We start from the raw sequence: 21,566 nt of genomic DNA on the forward strand, positions 1-21,566 counted from the left end.
AGAAAGAAAGAAAGAAAGAAAGAAAGAAAGAAAGAAAGAAAGAAAGAAAGAAAGAAAGAAAGAAAGAAAGAAGAAAGGAAGGAAGGTGGGGAGAGGGAAGGGAAGGGAAGGAGAGGGGAAGGGAAGGGAGGGGAAGGGAAGGAGAGGGGAAGGGAGGGGAGGGAAGGGAAGGGAAGGCGCTAGGAATAAAGTAGCTCCTTCTCACAGCAAACATGAATCCCTGACCTCTTTTTTTTCTACTTTACTCCATTTATGAGATTAAATTAGTATGGTTGCAGAAGATATAAGATTGTAAATTCACCCAGATGAAGAAATAGCAACTTGAATTTAACCGCTGCCTTTGCTTTAACCACAGGAGTTCAAAGGACAGTGCCATCAAGTAATATTCACAAAGCATGCACAGTGCTCCCCACAGAACTCGTAAAGATGTGGCTATTTTACTCTAAGGGTTCAGTCTGGAAACAAAAAGATATATTTTGAAGATTCTGAACTCTTAAAAAAAATCCATGCATTATTAAGGGTGGACAGTCTATTTTATAGATGGAGAAACAGAGAAAAAGAATTGATTCCATGGTCCTAGATCACCTGGGCAGTGACAGATGCAAAATCACTTCAGTCTCTTCCTCCTATTTCAGTGTGTTCTCTCATCACTGGGCAGTGGTGGATTATTCCAAAGTAGTTATGAATTATTCCTTAAACCTAAAGCACAAAGTTTAAATGGTAATCTAAAGCATTTAAGGTACAGAAAATGTTTGCCCATGAAAACACACTCAATGTCCATGTCGTGGTAAGTTATCAAATTATGAAGAGAACATTGCAGAGATTAAAATGTTGCATAAGAGAGAAAGCAGCATGAGTCAGGGGTTTGGGAAATATGAGTCAGAATGACAGGAAGGAGCCAAAAACATAGAGAATGCGGGCCTAAGCAGGGACTTAATGGACACCACAGAGATGTGGACACAGTTGCCTCCATTAACTTTTGAGAGGAAACCAAGTATGCAGTCCCATAGACTGGGGGTCCGCATGATAAAGAGGCTAGGAGTAAGAGCCGAGCAAAGATCAGACTGCATTATTTGAAGCAATAATGGTGCCAAAGTCAGCAAGAAAGGGACCTACAACAGTATAAATCACTAGGAGGGAGAGTGTGGGCACATTTTTGAAAAATGAGGGAATCACCAAATACTGCCCTTAGCTATTCTTGATGCATTAGAATGATGAAATGTGAGTTGATTTACGTGTTGTGATATTTTAGGAAGCACACTCTATTATTTTGTTCTCTGGCTATGTTTACATTAGGCTGTGTCTACATAGTTCAGAGCTGCTCCCCGTGATGTCCAATTCAAATTCCAATCCCACTTTGAGGCCCTGAATTTTTGCTTAGGATTTGCGCTACCACTTTATGAGCCCCTTCAAGCAGGCACCGCAGCCCCTCCAGCCATGCTGACTCCAACTGCCTTGCAGACCACTTGTTTCATTGGAGGTTTTCTAATGCGAGCCTGCCTCCTGCCTAGAAATAGCCTCCTCACCTTCTTCAAAATGCAGCTCAAAACTCCCCTGGCCCAGCAAACCTTCTACAGCCACCCACCTCCGATGCTGCCTTATGCCTCCTAGTTTCTGCACTTCTCAACAACTTTGCTTTCCTACAGTTTCCGTGTGCTGGCATCTTGCTGGTTTTGCTGTTTCTCACATCTTGCCTGTCACCCTTCCAGTGATTAGTTCCATAAGATAAAACACTGATCCTACGTCCTTCAAACTCTAGGCATCGGTTCCAGCAAACGATTATCATTCATTCATCCATTTATTGAACAAACAGAAACCCACGATGTTTCATGCACTCTGCTAGGCATTAGGAATACAGAAAAAAGTAAGATGTAGATCCCATCCTCAAAGAGTTTGGGGCCAGGGCCCAGGGAATGTGTTAACTGATTGCTTAAGAACTGTGAGCTTCACTGTCAAGGATAAATTATAGATAGTTTAAAAGCAAAACAAAAACTCCTCTCCCAGAGTACTTTTTCCTAGATTACCAAGAAAATCATGGCTGACCTGAGTTGTTTCCCTTATGAATAAAGCAGTGCTTTTGCCATTTGAGATACTTCCACCACAGAGGCCTTTCATAAATGAAAAGTCTGGGAAACCAGGTCTTCTGATATACCAGCATAGGCATGGATATTCTTTGAGTCTCTGACATAGATGTATGTTTTAGTGACTTACCACGTTAACTTTCTGATGTTTAAGACAAATAGAAATGCATACAAGTAGAAAAGGAAAGCGTAGAGGCAGCTGGCTGGCTCAGTCAGTAGGGCGAGCGACTCTTGATCTCAGGGTTGTGGGTTTGAGCCCCCCATGCTGGGTGTAGAGATTACTTAAAAAATAAAACCTTTAGAAAAAAGTGTAAGAGACTTTAACAATGCATAACAATTCTTACATGACTTTCTCATATGACATATGCTTTGTGAGTAAATAATAACAGGGTCTCAAAGTACAACTTTTAAAATAATAAAATTGTGTTATTTAAATAATGGTATGAATTGACAGTATAATCGAAGATAGTTCAAAGAGATCCTATCTGTCTATGTGTTCTTCAGCATTAGATAAACTGCTAAGAGCAAAGGAGAGGATAAATCGTCTCAGCTTGAGTTGGAGAAGCTGTAAATGAAAATGTAGTCAGTTCATTTCCTAGCAGATCCAGCTCTAGGTATATGACAGAGCACGCATTCAACTCCTTCAGAATAATTTCTTGAAGGGGATTTCATGAAGTTGTGTTTTACTGAATTTCAGGAAGTTTCCCATCTGAAAGAATTAAAAATTGAAGTGAGTCCAAGTATGTACACAGTGTGTTAAAAATATCACCAGTGTTAGGTGCGGTGAGTCCTATTGCAGTTTTGTTTGTTTGTTTATTTGTTTGTTTGTTTTGATAGAGAAAGGAAAAGAATACAGTGGCATGGGGGCAGTGGTATTTTTTTATTATTAAATTATTTTAACTCACCTAATATTTTTACTCAATAATCTTTCTCAGAGGGTCAGCGGACCTGGTTCTTAAGAAGGGGTAGGTCCAGGTAGCACAATTTTTACATTTAAAACCTATTTAATGATATATTAAGTCCACTAGAAATATTGGCCTACTTATCAAAGAGCCTTAGAAGTGAACAAGAAAGTAGGAAGGAAATTGTAGGGCATTGGGAATGCGATGGGGTGGAGGCGGTTTGCAGAGAGGTCTCAGAAAGAAAAGCCGCAGTCACTGGTGAGGCCTCCCTCAGAACATGCAGCAGCCGGCCCCAGTCCTTGATCTTCTGCCCGCATGTACTGAGGAAACTTGCCACATCTGAGTCTCACATTTCGGTATCTCTCAGGGCTGTTATCACTGCAAATGTTGGCAGATGCTCTTGACATAAAACAATAGGAATTCTGCTGTCATTTCTGCATTAGCGAGTCATAAAGCTCTGAAAGAAACCCCAGTAGAAATGTTTTCATCAAGTGCATATGAGAATATAATAAAAGACACAAAAAAGAGCAGATAATTTCAAAGCAAGACTGTGGCACCTCTGCATAGTACCTTAAAAGGACAGAGTTGAAATCACTGATTTGAAAATAATGATGATGACAATGGATGTCAAAACAAAAATAAAAAACAATAACGCAAAAAGTTCACCACAACTTTAAAACCAGGTTCAAAGAATTATGTTAAGTAGATGCTTTTATAGGGTATTAACCAATAAATGGCCATACATCCCTCGAGTATTTCTCATCTCCCCTTCTTCTTTCTTTTGGAAAAAATCTCTGTTATCGTTCAAAGCCGATATCTGAGGACAACTCTCTTACAACAGGAACCTCCTACATTCTTATATTGGTAGAGTGAGTGCATTAGCTTTCCCTGGAAATAGAGAGAGTTGAAAGGCAACACAGCAGGAACCACTCTCTGAGCGTCTTTAGGAGAAGGCAGGAATTGAGGAATACATTCTAATTACTGATGGCTCATCGTTTGTATTGAATTTTAGCCCACTGTTTGTTCCAAAGCACCACCCTGGGTTTACCACAGTGATGATCTAAGGCTCTCAGTTTCTGTGCAAAATTGGTCATCTAGGAATTCCAAGTTTGATAAAATTTTTTAACAAAGCTTAGACTCTTCAGTTGTTGAAGAATGCCAAAATCACATAATCTTCTTAACTCACCTATTTAACTTCATAATGGGAGAGAGTTAATTGAATGCGAAGGTGATGTTGAAAAGGCAAAATTAAATTTCACTTATAAATTACTGTAATATGAATGCACACGCACAAATTCACATCACACTTTGATCCCAAAGAAATTCATTATAACAGATTCATTATATTATGAGCATTTTTTACTTTTCTGAAACTATAATCTACCTACTCCTTAGGGCACATTTAGTAAATTATAGAACTGCTTTGGGGAAATACCTTTTTTAAACTGAAATGAAATGCTTTGGGAAAATAGGTATTTTAAACTACACCAGTTTTATCTCTCCTAGAGGAATATGAACAAGTTGAATCCTTTGCATTTTGAAATTTGCAATGAAAGAGGTTTTTTTTTAAGATTTTATTTATTTATTTGAGTGAGAAAGAGAGCACGAGCAGGGGGGTGGAGGGGCAGAGGGAGAGGGAGAAGCAGGCTCCCAGCTAAGGGAGCCCAATATAGCTGTATCCCAGGACCCGGGGATCATGACCTGAGCTGAAGGCAGATGCTTAACTGACTGAGCCACCCAGGGGCCCCAAAAAGGGTTTTTTTAAAAAGATTTACTTATTTGAGAAAGAGAGAGGGCATGCTGGGGGGAGGGGCAAAGGGAGAGAGCAAGAGAATCTCAAGCAGACTCCACACTGAACGTGGAGCCTGACACAGGGCTCCATCCCACGACCCTGATATTATGACATGAGCCCAAATCAAGAGTCAGATGCTCAACCAACTGAGCCACACAGGCATCACTGCAATTAAAGTTAAAAAAAAAAAAGGCAACAGGAAATGTACAGTATTAAAGTTTGATTTATATCTGGTTACTGAACAGATCTTTAGAGACTTGTCAACATAAATGATCTCAAATACAATATGTTGGGTAGAAGTATTATACAATTTATTTACACTAAAACACACAAAACAGCACTGTATATTCTAACAGATGCACTGTTTAGTCTAATGGATGGATGTATAATAAAAGTATAAAACCATTTCAGGGAAAGATTCACACCTACCAGCATAGTGGTAGGTGGGTGGGTAAAGAGATGAGAATACAGTAAGGCTTTAGCTATGTCTCAAATGTTTCATTTCTGGAAATAAAGTGAGCCGAGACAAGCATCGGTTAATGTTAGCATGTGTTAAATCTGAGTGGTACACACCGGCACCTATGAAATTATTTTCTGAACGCTTGAAATCATTTATCATTTTAAACATTTCTAATATAATAATATTACAGAGTATTGTTTTAAGAATAAAGTAAAAAACTTTATTTCTTAAAAAAAAGTATGATGACAATTCAACATAGGGAATGTAGTTCATGGTACTGCAATAGTATCATTGTATGGTGACAGATGGTAGCTAGACTTGCGGTGAGTATAACATAACGTATAGAGTTGTTGAACCACTATGTTGTACATCTGAATGTCACTTAGGTGTCAACTATACTTCTTCGGGTTTTTTTTAAATGGAGGAAATAGTAACATCTGCACAACCAACTCAAACTCTGTGCTGGATGTCTTTACCAGACATAGACGAGTGCACTGCAGGGACTCACAACTGTAGAGCCGACCAAGTGTGCATCAATTTACGAGGCTCCTTCGCCTGTCAGTGCCCTCCAGGGTATCAGAAGCGAGGAGAGCAGTGTGTAGGTAAGTACAGCAGAGCAGTGAGCAAAATCCTGGTCCTAAACCTCTTACTTGTTTAAACCTCAGTCATTCAAAACAAAGCACTCATATTTATTTGGGGAATGATAGCTAACAACTGCTTATTCTTTCATTGACTCCCGATCCATTTTCCACATTAACAAGAAAGAGCTAACCTTAAAGGGTGAGCATATTCTGGATATCAAAGTGTTGGCTACATGTTAGACTAAGCAAAAGCAAAAATTTGGAGTATGAATGGGACCACAAAAGCAACCAAGAAAATAATTTTAAATTAGCTATTTGGGGGCCATAGCACCGAAACATTGATGAGGTGACCTTCATTCACTGGTTCATAAAATAGCATAGCTTATAGGACACATGGTGAGGTTCAAATCCCAGCTCTACCCCTAATTCACTTTGAGGCTTTAGACAAATGACTTACATACTCAGGAGCTCATATATGGGAGTGATTAGAGCTGCGACAAGTCCTGGGTGGAATAGCTGTGTGCTATCATTCTGTGATGAGTTAAGAGACATGTACTAAACATTCGTTATGTTGCACATTGGTGCAGTGCTGGGAATGCAAAGCCAAGTACAGCATGTGCCTCTACTTGAGAGCTCTACTTAAGCTACCTGAGGGCAGGAGCCAGGTCTGGTTTGTGTCACTGCTATCTCCCCAGACCTGAAAAGTGCCTGCAAAGTAGATGCTCTGTGCATTGTTTTTTATAATGACTAGAAGTATACAGTATGAGGATACTGACTGGCAAATGAGAAGTAAACAGTAAAAGTAAATGTGTTCTGGGTTCAGCCATGAGGTCCAGCACTAGGAGTAAAACTTTGTTACTGACTCCCTATGTCAAATGTGTTCATATGATATTGATAGTGATTTACATACCACCTTTTAACACACATCAGTGAAGAGTCCTTGTTTCCTCTTTGGAACAGAGGATAAGAATGTGGGGACAGGAAGCTAGCATTAATTTTCACCTGAGAATGTCCACTGTTGATGTCAGGATGTCAATACTGAGCTCCTCAAGGGCCCTGGCCCAGTCCTGCCCACCACGGGGCTGTGCCCAGGTTTTGGGGTGAGTGCCCAGCCTCTGAGGAAGGCCCAGGCTTTGTGTGACTGAAGCTGTGATGTAGGAGAAGATTGTATGGAAAACTCCACAGGCACCAAAGTTTTGCCTGATGGATTAGTCAGGAAAATAAACAATTGAGGGTATAAAAGGTACAGAAAAAGAACTAACTCAACCTACTATGGGAAAAATTAAAGGGAATAAAATGTATGATTACAGCCCTATATGATATGGCAGGAGGAAACGTTCTTAAATTCAGATCTAATCATGTGGCTTCCCTGCTGTTCCCCTCACCCACAGAACCAACTCCACATTCGTCAACAGAGCATATAAGGTCTTCTTCCATCAGATCCTTGCCCAGCTCTTTTGTATCAACACCCTTCTCTCCCCAAAATATTATACTTCAGCCTTGTTCACTAGTTACATTTCCCCACATACATCACACAGTGTCACACTTTAGTGCCTCTACATAAGCTCTTTCAGCACCAGGAACATGCAGCCCTGGCAAACTCCTATTCAATTTCCAAATCCCAGCTCAGGGTCACTTCATCTGGGAAGTCTTCCATGATTTACCTAGACATGATTAGTTACTCCCTCCTCTATGTCACTACTTCTCAAACCTTGATGAGTCTTTTTTTTTTTTGTAAATTTCTAGTCTGTTGCAGACTGATACTACTATAAAGTACAATAAAAAAATGTTGTGGTAACACAAATTGCTATTCCTAAACACATATTCTCAATTTTTCTCAATTTCTGTACTTATTTGTTGCAGACTGGTCCAAATAGTCCATGGACTAACAGTGGTCAGCAGGTCACACCTTGAGTAGAATGGGCTCTTTCTGTCCCTTGTACAGCTTTCTACTGTTGATCTTACCATTCCATGCAATAATATGTTTTCATGCCTTTCTTCCATGCTAGACAGGGTATACTGTATATATTTATGATCATTATAAAACTGTAGTGCCAAACACAATGCTTGCAAATAACAATGATTCAATGGATGTTCACTGGTTAAGAAGACATGCATCATTTATTCATCAAGTATTTACTGAGGGCTGACCATGTACCAGATACTGTTCTAAGTGCTGGGCCTTCATGGTGAACAAACACATTTTACAGAATCACGTCCCTCATGGAGCTATTAGAAGGGACCATTTATACAAATTCACTGTCAATACTGGCACCTGGCTATAATATGGTGTACTAGGAAGAACTATGCTAAAATTGCTCTTAATTAGTATAAAGTCTACACTCATTCAACTAATGTTTATCAAGCACCTACTATGCCAGACCCTGTTCCAGGTATTAAGCACAAAGCAGTGAACAGACAAAAAATATTCTACCTTCACCTGAAGAGGAAACAAGTCTTATTTGCCATGCATTATAGTGAGGGAGATAGATAAGAAGCAAATAAACACATAACACAATGTGAAGGAGTGTCAATGGCTACAAAGAAATATAAAGCAGAAAAAAGGACAGATGGGAAAGAAGAAGCCATTTTATATAGGTGAACAGAATGGCCTCCCTGAGGTGACATTTGAGCAGACACCTCAATAAATGAGGTGGAAAGCCATGTCAATGTCATTACCTTTTACTTCAATATTCAAGTGAAATCAAATCTATTTTGCAGCCTATTAATAATAGCTGCCATTTATTTTTACCTGTTTTTTTTTGCAAGGAAGTTTGCCTATATAATTTCATGTTATCCTCCCAACAAGTCCACCACATTGTTGTATTATCACTTACAGAAGAGGAAATGAAGCTCTAAGAGGTTAAGACCATGCTAGTAAGTGCCAGAACAAAGATTCATCTCAGGTTATCCTGAGGCCACTTGAGCATACTGCCTCCCACAGTTTTAGTCAGAAGAACTCAGCATAAAGTATTGTTTTCTTTTCGTTTTTTACCATAAGGTAGTGTCACTACAGTCTTACATTTACATGCATAATTATTATTTTAAATTACACACTCCATGTTAGAGTTGTCACAAAGTGTAGAGTTAATGAAATTTTATTATGCTTCTAAGATGTTAATTAATCCTACCCCGCAAGTTCTCAACTGACCATTTTATTGTTGGAAATATTTATCTGAGAAGAACACAGCCTGGAACACTTCATCAGAGTGTCAGAGGGCACTCTCAAGAGGTAATTTGTTTAGCATCCTACTCCTTCCACAGTGTTCTTTCATTTGGTTCTCACAGAAACTTCATAAGATACACATAGCAAGCATTACTATCCACATTTTACAAAAGAAAAAACCAAGATGCCAAACATTTATGTGACTTGGCCAACGTCATCAGCCGAGCGGCAGACCACGCCTCCTTTCTCTTAGTTTTATGTTACATCAGTCGATTCTTCCATAGCCCTTTTTTACTTCTGTCATTACAGATAATCTTTTAGATCCCCAAACTGACATATATATTCTCATATATATGTGAAATAGTCTTCATTGCTTTTAGGTCTTTAAATCTCAACCCACTCAACCAGCCTTGTGGAGTCTTTATTTTTAACATCTCACTCAACTGCAGAATGCAAACCAAAGTATATTTTTTAAAAAATAAACCCTAATTCAAAAAGAGAGAGAGAATTACTTTTAAAATGAGATTTTTCTCCAGCTAGGTTTTCTAGATAATGTTCTGCTGAGAACTAAAGAGCTAACAGCTATGGATAGTCAATAACCTGGTTCTCTTTGTGTGCCTGATAACCCAGACATAGATGAATGCACAATCCCTCCATATTGCCACCAAAGATGCGTGAATACACCGGGATCATTTTATTGCCAGTGCAGTCCTGGGTTTCAGTTGGCCGCAAACAACTATACCTGTGTAGGTAAGATTTGGGGAAACTGCCATACTGACGGATTTCTGTCTTCAAAACAAACATCAGGGCATGTTGCAGTATTTCCAGTTTTCTGTGCTCTTGAGTGAACTGGCATTATCTTCCCTGCATAAAGCTGAAAAGACAATAACTAATCTGTTTCTTAAAACACATCAAGATGTGAATGGAAAACTTTGTTAACCTTGGTCTTACTTCTTCTCTGTGGGTGTATCAAACGATATAAAAAACTACAGATCAATTGATATACACACACCAATTAGTCAACAGTGTGTGATATAAATGCTGAAGGTGCCAATGGGTTACTGTAAGTTCAAGTACATAAATTTCCACTGAAAGTGCATCTGATTTTTACATGCTTCTTCTCCCCTTTCAGAATGCAGTGTCACGGCACACAATCTTAAGATTGGCATGACATGGAAAGAATCTAGTGCAGGAAAAATGCCTTTTCACAATATTTTCAGTGCCTTAGAGCATTGCAAAACTCTGTATGGGTCTCAAAGGCTTATGTTATAATTGTAATGGAATTTAACAGAACCCATTTAAAAAGTAATAAATAGCACAGATAAATCTTCACCACAGCATGCTGAGAGACCATATCAGTATGAATGTCTTATATCAATTATTTATGGACTTGGCACTTTGCATCTGAACAACAATAAAAGAACATAGATACTGGAATGTATATTTATTAGAATCATTAAATTCCTTTGGAAAAATTCATCAAACACAAAACTGTCATTCCCAGAAAGAAATATTATGGTATTTCTAAAAGAAGTGCATGACAGACGTTTGAAGTTATTCCAACAAATATGAAACCTGAATGGATGTTCTCCAGTGAGCTTCTGCAGGGCAAAGAATCCAATCCGGGAATCATTCACTTATCATTAGATAGCATAGGTACAAAAGAGCAAGGATATGTTTTAAGACATAGATATATAAATATAATGTTTCCTCTCAGATATAAATGAATGTGACGCTAGCAATCAATGTGCTCAGCAATGCTACAATATTCTCGGTTCATTCATCTGTCAGTGCAATCAAGGATATGAGCTGAGCAGTGACCGGCTCAACTGTGAAGGTAAAATATTTTCCAATAATTTGTAATAACAGTTCAGTCTGAATAATTGCTGTTGCTTTATCCAATTATGTCTGTTTATGAAAACAAATTTTTAACCATGGGAATTCTATTTTAAAATCCAGTTAATTAAGTTCAATTACAACATTGGCTTTTTAGTATGTTATCAAGAGAAAGGAGAAGGAACAAAATAACTGAAATATTAGATTAAGACTGGGTCTAATAATTAGAAGGAGTGTTCTATTGTCTTGCTTCCCAAAGTGATCTGATGGCCAGCAGCAATGACACCTCCTTATCTCTACTTGGGAGAAATACAGATCTCAGGCCCCAGACCAGACCTCTGAGTCAGATGCTGCATTTAATAAGAATCCCAGGTGACTGGTATGCACATTTAAATTTGAAGAGAGCTAATCACATGTCAGAAACATTAGAATATAGACCAAGAGACCTGTCCTCTAGTCTTTTTCCCACCACTGTGTGATTTGGACACATTTCTTAAGTTGCCTGGGTTTCACTTTCCACATAAGTAAAAAGAGGGCCATTTAATTGGAAGGATGAACTTCAGAGTCCATTGCCCATGCATGTTCCACTGTGCAATTCAGAAGGCATAAGACATCCTGAGGGGAATGCCATTGACACTTGGGGCCTCCCAGCTTTACTTGGGGCCACAAAGGTCATACCCCCTCCCCCCCCAGAGAGACCTCATATCATGCCACTATGCTCAAAACCAAAAGGGGCTGGCTCTGGAGAGCTGCCTCTGCCCTTCTGAGCAAACTATAAGGACATCACCATTGAGAAATGCAAAGCATTCTTCCCCTGAATTCCCAGTTCATTCAGTCTGCTCAGTCGGTATGGTTAGGTCTGAGATTCACCGAACTCTCAGCAATGATTGAGGTAAACTGATGGTAAGAAAAACTCTTTGTGTGGTGAAGTTCTAGAGGAAATGAGCTGATGTTATAGAATGTTCCCCTGAGCTTCTTACAAAGTATTATATTTCTGTTTTAGAGTTTGTAGCATTTTTACCCTCTTACCTTACCTTTAAAAATATTGCCGAAGTAGTGACCTGTATGTTTTTCAACTCTGTGTCCCTGCTCTTGTCTGATTCAACAGACATTGATGAATGCAGAACCTCAAGCTACCTGTGTCAGTATCAATGTGTCAATGAACCTGGGAAATTCTCGTGTATGTGTCCCCAGGGATACCAAGTGGTGAGAAGTAGAACCTGTCAGGGTGAGTTTATTGTTTTCATATCTGTTAAGTGTTCATTTTTAACCACAAAAATAGCAGGGAGAAAGTTACAGGATCCTCTACCATAGACTTTCATTTTTTCCCTCTTGAATAAAATCTGAGCTCTTTTTCCCTTGTTCATCATGCAATATGCACATCTCATAAAAAGGGTATGATTCAGTTAACACTGACTTTTTTAAAACCTAAGGTAATTGTTTTTCTTTCTTAAGATATAAATAATTTTAATAAAATAATGATATCTCTTCTACATAGCCTACATAATCTCTATGATATACATCTTCTAATCACCTGCCCCAAAAGATTCAATTATTAAAATATTTCACTGTGAGTTTGAATCTAGAGAATAAACTTAATATGTGGGTTAGGCAAACCTTAAACCAGTCTCTTATCCTCTAAAACACCAAGATTATGAATTGGGCAGTAATTTAGGTACTGATAAAATCAGCCTCATGTGTATTAAAATGTGCTTGAATTCTTCAGCAAAAAAAACCCTATTGATCCCCAAATAGCTAATATCCTAGGGTCCAGTTTTAAAATAAACTCAGGTGATCTTCATACCTACACACCTCCAATGGTATATGTAGTTTCAAATTTCTTTAACAGGGAAAACTCTGCTCAGATAAAAACCATAAGTATAGATAATCCTAGAAAAGCTAGTATAGAGACTTAAAGTTTACATAAAGCAGTGAAGGGGTGGGGAAAAAATGACTGAACTTGAAGACAGAAAATTTGTTTGAGTCCTAGCTGTACTGCCTTCTATCTGTACAGTCTTGAACAGATTATCAAATGTCTCTAAGCCTCAGCTTTCTCATTTGGAAAAGGGAGTTGTGAGCATGAAATGAGATAACATACATAAAAATTATTTGTAAACTAAAAAGGCTTACAATCCGAGACATTTTCATAAAATTTACTTAGCAATGTAAGTGACTAGTAGCAAATCTGTCCTAGATAGTCCTCTTTAATCAGAACTGAGAAAGGACATACAAGGGCAGTAAAATCTTTTAAGAAAGGAAAAAATCAAGGAAAGGAGACACTAGGGATTCGCAGTCTATATCATGATTTTACAGGAGAATATTAACTCAGAGGAACACCCAGGACCTGGGATTTTATAGTATGCATATGATCATTTAACTAGACTCCAACCACTAAGTATGAGCATAATCAGAATGCCATTCATTGCACAATGAGCACCTTTATACCCCTTTCCAGGTTCCTAGAGGCTCTAATGTTAATTGTGGAAAAACATTGCATTCTGATGATTTTACTTTCTGAAGCCTGAGACTTTTAACATGAATATTATGTGGAGGAAAATGTTAGCCAGTGGGATATCTTAACCAATTTCCCTGGAGTCCTTCAGATAAATGTCTATGTGTTTTTGATCATAAATGGATTTGGTACTCAGCAAAGGACAGAAGTAAATTAACATACAGTGGAATCTGTTACAATTAAAGGTGAAAAATGTACTGGAATTGCAAATAAGGGATTCATGAGTGTTATATCTTGAAGATATGCAGCTCCAGAATGTTTGGTTAAGCCAAAACATTTTTTATGAGAGAGACTTAACATTCTTTTAAGGTACAAAGCAATTGGTTCTCTCCACTAAAATCATCTCTTCCCAACCTCATCTATAGACTGAAGTAAAAACAAAAGAGTATGGATTCTTACCTTTACCCAAAAGGCTTATTTTGAGGATGAAATAACTGTTCTCATTTCCACAACCTTGCAAAAATGAAAACTCTGTGTGTGTTTGGGTGGGGTGGAGGCCACAGAGGAGACAGACAGAGAAACAGAGACAGAGAGAGAATACATATACACACAGACACACATTCATCAAATATTTTAATACTATTAATAATTCCTGGAAAACATTCCAGAATGATTAAGATATTGATTATGCTAGGCTCTAAGTTAATGGAAGTAATAAATGAAATTATTACATAAAGTTTCCTTGTGCCATTTTTGGTATCCATATAACAAACCAGTCTTAGTTTTCCTTGTAGCTAACAGCATCTTTATTTTTCAGAGAAGTGAAGAATATTGAAAGGACAAGTCACTTATGATTTCTTCTAAGGGATCTAAATTCTTTCTTTAGCCATAGCCAGTCCAAAAGAAGATACTTTGTATAACTGACTCTTGGAAACTCTTGGAAACTTTTCCAGTCTCCCCTTGGGTTCCAGATAGCTTTGACCAGTTTGGAAGCTAAAAGAAAATTTTTTACCTCCAAGGACAAGGCATGGAATTATTCTCATTTAGAGGATGTGTAGTACCTTACAGTGGAAACATGCCTGTCACTACCTGTATGAACTTGAGCCACTTACTTAACCCTTATTTGTTTTTCCTCCAAGTCAAGTAGAGATAATATCTTTCTCATCTATGTCTACATGATTTGTGTGAAGAGCAACTTAGTTCATTTTAATATTTCTTAAAAGCCAGGTGCCCCTGAGTGCATTAATGCTAGGTGATAAAGGTATATAAAGATGAATACTATAGTCCTGCTCTAATGGGGTTTATAAGCTAATAGAAGGGTTAAGACAAACATGCAGATTTCAGTAATGCAAAGCAGAGAGCAATAAAGACCCCCCCCCAAAAAAGAACATGGGGTGTGAGAATTCTGATAGGAAAAACAGATTCAACCCCAGCAACTTGCCCATTTCTGGCTTGCAGCAGGGATTTAGTAAATTACTTATGGAAGAAGGAAATTAATGAATGAAAGTATTTGGTTATGAGGCAGAAGGATTCAGAAAAGGCTTATAATGGATAAAATTGAAATCATTATTCAAATGTAAAGGGAGGTAGACATAGCTAGGGATGTAAATATTAATAGAATTTTCATTGTTGTTGTTCTAGTAGTAAATATAATGGCTCTCTAGTGGAAGTGTTCTCTCAGATGTCATCTGGAGGCTCCTAATTCCCAAATCCGAAACCAGTCCTTGTCCAGCCTGGCCTTCTCACAGCACTCTTTTTCTGGGACTCTCTGCCCTTCTGGCTTCCTCACACTGTCTTTTCCTGGCTTGCCTCTCATCACAGCCCCTGCTTTAATTCCCCTTCTTCCACACAGTCTCCAAATAGCTATGCCACCCAAGGTGGAACACATCCAGATAGATTCAGGTTGTATGGGGATCTGGGCTAAGTTTAATGTGCTTTTAGACACAAGACTGAGTAGGACCTGAGTTCATTGCATTTAATTGAGGACAGATGTAGCTGAGTCATTCCAGACAGATTAGTATGTGTCATTTTATGATATTTTTATCAAGCACCTATTGTTCGTTCATCTGTTGAATTCAAAGCCAAACGTTAGCCATTGACTGTGCTTATATAAAAGTGAAAGACACCAATTCTTGCCCTCGGGGAGATTGTAATTTAGTTAAGAATATAGATATGGCAATAGTTAATTATAAAATAAAATGGAATTAAATAAGAGATGGATAAGTGCACTGGAAGATTAGAAGCAGAATAAATTCTGCCTGGAGGGTTAGAAGGCTGCAGGAAGGAAGAGGCATCTCAATTTGGCCTTGAAGTGTGCTGGTTAGATGGGATTTTCATGTCGGGATGGGGAGGGCCTTCTAGGCTGGGAAAGCAGCAAGCAAAACCAATGGAGAGGGCATTTGACTGAGTCAGGAGCTTCCAAGAGAGGTAAAGCCTAGAGGTGTGGTTTTGGTAAGCAAGGCATGAGGGCGGAGACTTGATGCTCTGGACAGTGGATTAGACTGTCCCTAGGAAGCACAGCACAAGAAGTGAAGCTATGAAGTGTTATACGATTTACTTAGATCGGTAAATTCTTTGACCCTATGTGTTTACAGATATAAATGAGTGTGAGACCACAAATGAATGTCGGGAAGATGAAATGTGTTGGAATTATCATGGCGGCTTCCGTTGTTACCCACGAAATCCTTGTCAAGATCCCTATGTTCTAACATCAGAGAAGTAAGAAAAATCAGAGCTTTTGAAAGTGAGAACCTTCTGACTTCCCACGCTAAACTGGGAAATACTTTTGTTTTTTTCTGCAGCCGATGTGTTTGCCCAGTCTCAAGTGCAGTGTGCCGAGAACTTCCCCAGTCTATAGTCTACAAGTACATGAGCATCCGATCCGATAGGTCTGTGCCATCAGACATCTTCCAGATACAGGCCACAACCATTTATGCCAACACTATCAATACTTTTCGGATTAAATCTGGAAATGAAAATGGAGAGTTCTACCTAAGAGTGAGTAGTACCCTGAGGGCAGCTGTAGCTGTTGGGACAGATGCAAGTTTGCTGTGGTTTTGCAGTATTCACTTGGAAGGAAAGCTAACATTTAAGGAGTTTTTATGTGCAAGCATTGTGTAAGGTCTTCCTGTGTGCATTATCTCATTTAATCCTCTTGGTAACACTGTCAGATAGATACTAAATATTTCATCTCCCTTTTTACAGAACAGTGAGACTCAGATTTAGTAGCTTCTCTAAAGTCACTCAGATACCAAGTTGAAGACTCTAATGGAGTTGTGTGTGACCAGCAGAACACAAGCCAATGCACACATACACACACACTCCAAATAGATACCACCAATTGGTGATAGTTATTTAATTGTAAAAAAATAATTTCTGGAGAGCTTTTCAAAAACCATAAATTCCTTGTTGTTACATCTGCAAGATTATTTACATTCACACCAAAATTGAAAACTGGAAGTCCCTGAGCAATGACCCCAACCCCCTGCACCAAATGTGCCAGTAGTTGTACCCTTCTTGCAAACTGTAGGCAGATAATGTGAGGTCAACTTTGTGTTTTCCATTTATTTCATGCCTATATGAAATCTTTCTCTGAATTCTGCCATTTCTCTCTTCATGGATATCTTTGCTTCCCTGTGCCCCTGCCTCTCTTCCTTTAAACTGGTTCTTCGTACCCCCTCATCCTTCCAAGGGCTTCCAAGCAGATCTCCCTGACTCCAGTGCCTCAGCCTTCCAGGCCCCAGACAACATCTCAGCAAGTTCATTTTAGGTGAAAATTCTGACATATTTTAAATACGGCTCACCACTTCATGTGCAAATGATGGCACCCCACCAAGCCATTTGCAGGGTTCCGGTAACTGTTTCACGCTAAGGATGTTATTCATCCAGTTACAATTTTCTCAAAACTCCTTTGGGCACTCTTCATTTTTAATCAAATTTTAAAGTCAGTATTTCATTTTAAGAACATGAAAAGTAATTGGGAAATTCATTCTTGTGGTAAAGTTTAGAGATTTTTAATGTTTACATGTTTATCCCGTTCTTTGATATATTAAGTTCCCTTCCAACTCCAGAATTATGTGATTCTGCTTCTTTGCCAGTAAATTAGAAATGATTAATTTCTCATGACCAACTTCTGAAGAGAAAAATCCAACCCAAAATTTATTACTGTTCTTTTTTTCTAATAGCTAAGAATAAACTTCTTTAACATTTGATGCTTTAAATTTGAGATATACTAGATATTTGTAAGAAGTTTACTTTAAATGAATTTCACACAGTTCAGATAATACCAATTTAATAATTCTAGCCCAGACAAACAACATTATTTGTAACCCATGGCAATAAAATAGGTTCATCTCAAAATCTTTTTTAAAAATAGTTTTCCACTTTGAACTTTTAGCTATTATTTAAGAAAGTAAAATTTCTAGTAAAATCAACAAACGGTTAAGCAAAGTTCCAGCATGTTATTTTCCTTGCAATAAACATAGCACTGTAAAAGTTTTATGATTCATATCAGTGCATTTATCGACTTGATATTTTCAAATATAAATTCTCACAGTGTTTTTCTCAAGTAAAATCTTTTTTTTCCATGAATGATATAAAACATTGGCAATTTTGCTAATCCCAGAGTTAAATATTAAGTTATTTGAAACAAAAACTATTTGAAATAAAAAGTCATTTTAAGATTATTTCTTATCACATAATTCAAGAATTATTTGGATTAAATCCTACAAAATTTTTCTACTGAAAATCCACTTGTGTAGAGGGCATTTGATGCATAAAAATCAATCATCAGGCCTTAATTAAGCACCCACTGTATGCTCAGCCCCATGCCAGGTGCATGTAATACATACTTCCTTATTTTAAAGAGCTTTAAATATTACGTGTGGCAAAAGTTAACATCTATGGCGGGGGGAAAGGGAGCAATTTATGCTTAATTCCATGGTCCAAGACATCAAAGAATTAACGTTGGCTGGAACAGTTAAAGAATGTTTCTTGATGGTCATGATACTGGACCTGATCTTTGAGGGATCCATAGAATATAGAATTTTATTTATATTCCTTTTGGGAGAATACTGAGAAAACCCTCTTCCTTAGAAAAGAGGACATACTGTAAAGAAGTAGTACATAAAATTGAAGGTAGAATACCATCCTCCCCATCCATGCCACCCAGTATCTATGCCTTATTGAGCCTATTTTCTTCATAGCCCTTATCACCACTTTGCATAGTAGTCATTGGTCTATGTGTGTGGTCTACAGTGTGGGTGTAATGAGAGCAGACTTTACCTGTTTGTTCACTCTTCTATACTCAGCACAAGGAATATACCTGGCACCTAGCAGGTGCTCAAAAAAATATTTTTAAATGAATGAATTATTTCAACTAGTGCCTTCAAGGTACTACTATTACCTTCAAGGGGCAAGCACCATGCTGGGTCCTGGATACACAACAGTGAATAAAATGAAGCCAATTCCTGCCCCAGTGGAGCTCATGGTCAAGACACAGAGCAAGTGCTCACAAGTATGCTGAATGTTACAATAGGGAGTTGCAAGTGCTCATGAGTGCCTACCAAGTCAACCGCTAAGAAGATAGGAGTGGTCTGGAAGCTTCTGAAAGAAGTGGACTTAAGCTGAAGACTAACAATTAAAGACTAGAAAATGGAAAGAATAAAGAGCAGTCCAGTTGGTCTGAAAGTCCCAAGTGCTGCCAGTAGAGTGGCTTGAGAGGAGGCTGGTGAGATGAGCAGAGCCTAGATCACAGAATGTCTTAAAGATCATATTAAGGTTTCAGGTAGAGGAGTTGCTATCAGATTTTCATGTTAAAAAATGATGCCTGGCTACACTGCAGAGCCTGGATTGGAGTGGGACAAGAACAGAAGAGACCAGTTAGTAGTTCAAGAGAATGGGTGGACATCCTTTCAGTTTGGACCCTTCTTTTTCAGTAGGTGACCTCACCTCCTTCTCTTCTGAAACCACTGAGGCCAACAGATATGAATTACCTGAACTTCCCACTCACCCCCTTCAAATTTAGGTTCGTGTGTCCTCCTTTTTACCTTCTCCCTTGAATTTTCCAAAGATGAGTTTTCACTTCTGTCAATCAAGGCCAATTCACCACCTGTACTCTTCCTTCCATCTCCTCTAGAATCTTCTTCCATCAAACTCCCATCTACCTCCTACATATTCAACTTGCCTCCCTGTAGATGTTGCCCTCTCTCTCTTCTCCTTCCCACCCAGGGTTCTTAAAACACAGCCTATAAACACAGTCTCTGAATTCTCACTTCCTAGTCACCCTTTTCTATCTTCTGTTCCCATTACCCTACTGAAGTTGCCCTGAAAAAAGCCACCAATGACATCCATACTGCTAACTCCAGAGGGCATTTTTCAGTTCCAGGCTCCTTCAGCCTCGCTTGCTACTCTGTTGGATACTGCTAGCCATTCATCTGTTTCCCACTTAATCATCTGTTTCTTCTCAGCTTCCCTCAATGGCTTCTTCTCTGCCCACTCCATAAATATTGGCCTCTCCCAGATCCAGTCTTATCACATATACCTTCTCTCCCTTGGTTTAAATATCCACCCACTGAAGTGACAGCTAAATCCTAATCCACTGTCTCTACACCTGCTTTCCTCTGGCATTCAGATTCAAACATCTACTAACCTGCCCCTCAACTCATCTCCCTCTACTCTCCAGCACCCATCACATTCTTCATCAAAATGAAACTGCATCCAGTTCTCCTGAACATACTTCTTTATAAAACTTCCAATTATCTTTGGTGACTCTCCTTAGACATTCAAAAGCCTCCCCTCAATGCTTCAAGGTCCCTTCTCTTTTTCCCTGTATTTTTGACTTTTATGTATCTTCACACATATCTACATAACCTCATGTATCTTAGCATTTGCTATGTTCTATTGAAGTTAACTATTTACATGTCTCTTCGCCTACTAGAATGTAAACAAATGCATAATGCTAAGAAGGGAAAGGTGATAACTTTGTTTACCAGTTCAAAAATTATCAGATTCTCACCTGAACTACAGTCTCTATAAAGGCTGGTACGACTTAGTAAAAGTGAAGAGAAACATTAACAGAGAGGGATGAACAGAAAACACAGAACTATCAAAAAAGCAGGTCCCTGTAACTTGGAACGAATGACTATGTGTGGACAAGGGGAAAAGAACCAAGAAAGGTTGAAACCAAAAAGGAATTAAGTAGTGACTTTTATCCTACCCTCAAAATTCTTCCCCTAATTCTTATAGGACTAGGTATACTCACAATAGAAACTCCAATTCAAAAATTATTCTCTCCCTCCCTCTTTTTTCTTTTATTTTAGCAAACAAGTCCTGTAAGTGCAATGCTTGTGCTGGTGAAGTCGCTATCAGGACCAAGAGAATATATCGTGGACCTGGAGATGCTAACAGTCAACAGTATAGGAACCTTCCGCACAAGCTCAGTGTTAAGATTGACAATAATAGTGGGGCCATTTTCATTTTAGTCTTTTAAAAGAGTCCACTATAGGCATTTAAATCAGCCAAAGAATATTGATACCATAAAGCACTATTTTATTTATAGACGTATCTAGTACATCTACATCTATATGCTGTACACTCACCAATAATTCAAACAATTACACCATGGTATAAAGTGGGCATTTAATCTGTAAAGATTCAAAGTTTGTCTTTATTACTTTATGTAAATTAGACATTAATCCACTAAACTGGTCTTCTTCAAGAGAGCTAAGCATACTCTATTCAATGAAACTTGGATTCTTTTCTGTAAAAGTGGGACAAAGCAATGATTATCTTCTGTGGTGCTTAAGGGAACTTACTACAGCTCCACTGACAGTCTCGTAAGGAGGCAACCATCATAACATTGAACAGCATGCAAGTTCAAGAATGAATTTTTTAACTGCTTTGTAAGAAAATGGAAAAAGTCAATAAAGATATATTTCTTTAGAAAATGAGGATCTACCATATTTGCGTTGGTTTTATTTTCATTATCAGTCTAAACACAGATTATTGTATAGTATGCTGGTTTCTGTTGAATATTTTAAATTTTGTCAGAAATTTTTTATTATGAATGTAAACAAAAAAGTAAGCAAAATTCTCAAAGTGAATAAGTTATCCATAGAATAATTATTATATTGAGAAATCTACAGAGAGGGATGAGAAAACAAATTCTTTTAAAACTATATTGGAATTGACCTGAAGAAGTAAATTCGGTGTGTTCATCAGTTCAAGCTGCTATAATAAAATACTATAGACTGGGTGGCTTATAAATGACAGAAATTTATTTCTCACAGCCCAGAGG

At 38.2% G+C, this 21,566-nt stretch overlaps 1 protein-coding gene across 3 annotated transcripts in view; it reads left to right on the top strand.

Annotated features, from left to right (window-relative positions):
• Positions 1-21,216, top strand: part of EFEMP1 (EGF containing fibulin extracellular matrix protein 1) — a 58,978-nt gene extending 37,762 nt beyond the window's left edge. For all 3 annotated transcript variants that reach the window (XM_021701146.2, XM_021701147.2, XM_044918559.1), the window contains 7 exons: positions 5,715-5,837; positions 9,613-9,732; positions 10,700-10,819; positions 11,927-12,046; positions 15,865-15,988; positions 16,072-16,267; positions 20,590-21,216. In XM_021701146.2, coding sequence (XP_021556821.1) covers positions 5,715-5,837; positions 9,613-9,732; positions 10,700-10,819; positions 11,927-12,046; positions 15,865-15,988; positions 16,072-16,267; positions 20,590-20,751 — 965 coding nt within the window. In that variant the 3' untranslated portion in view covers positions 20,752-21,216. The remainder of the gene's footprint in view (positions 1-5,714; positions 5,838-9,612; positions 9,733-10,699; positions 10,820-11,926; positions 12,047-15,864; positions 15,989-16,071; positions 16,268-20,589) is intronic.
• Positions 21,217-21,566: the final 350 nt, after the last annotated feature.

This window comes from Neomonachus schauinslandi, chromosome 10 (assembly GCF_002201575.2).
Source record: "Neomonachus schauinslandi chromosome 10, ASM220157v2, whole genome shotgun sequence".
NCBI classification, from domain to species: domain Eukaryota; kingdom Metazoa; phylum Chordata; class Mammalia; order Carnivora; family Phocidae; genus Neomonachus; species Neomonachus schauinslandi.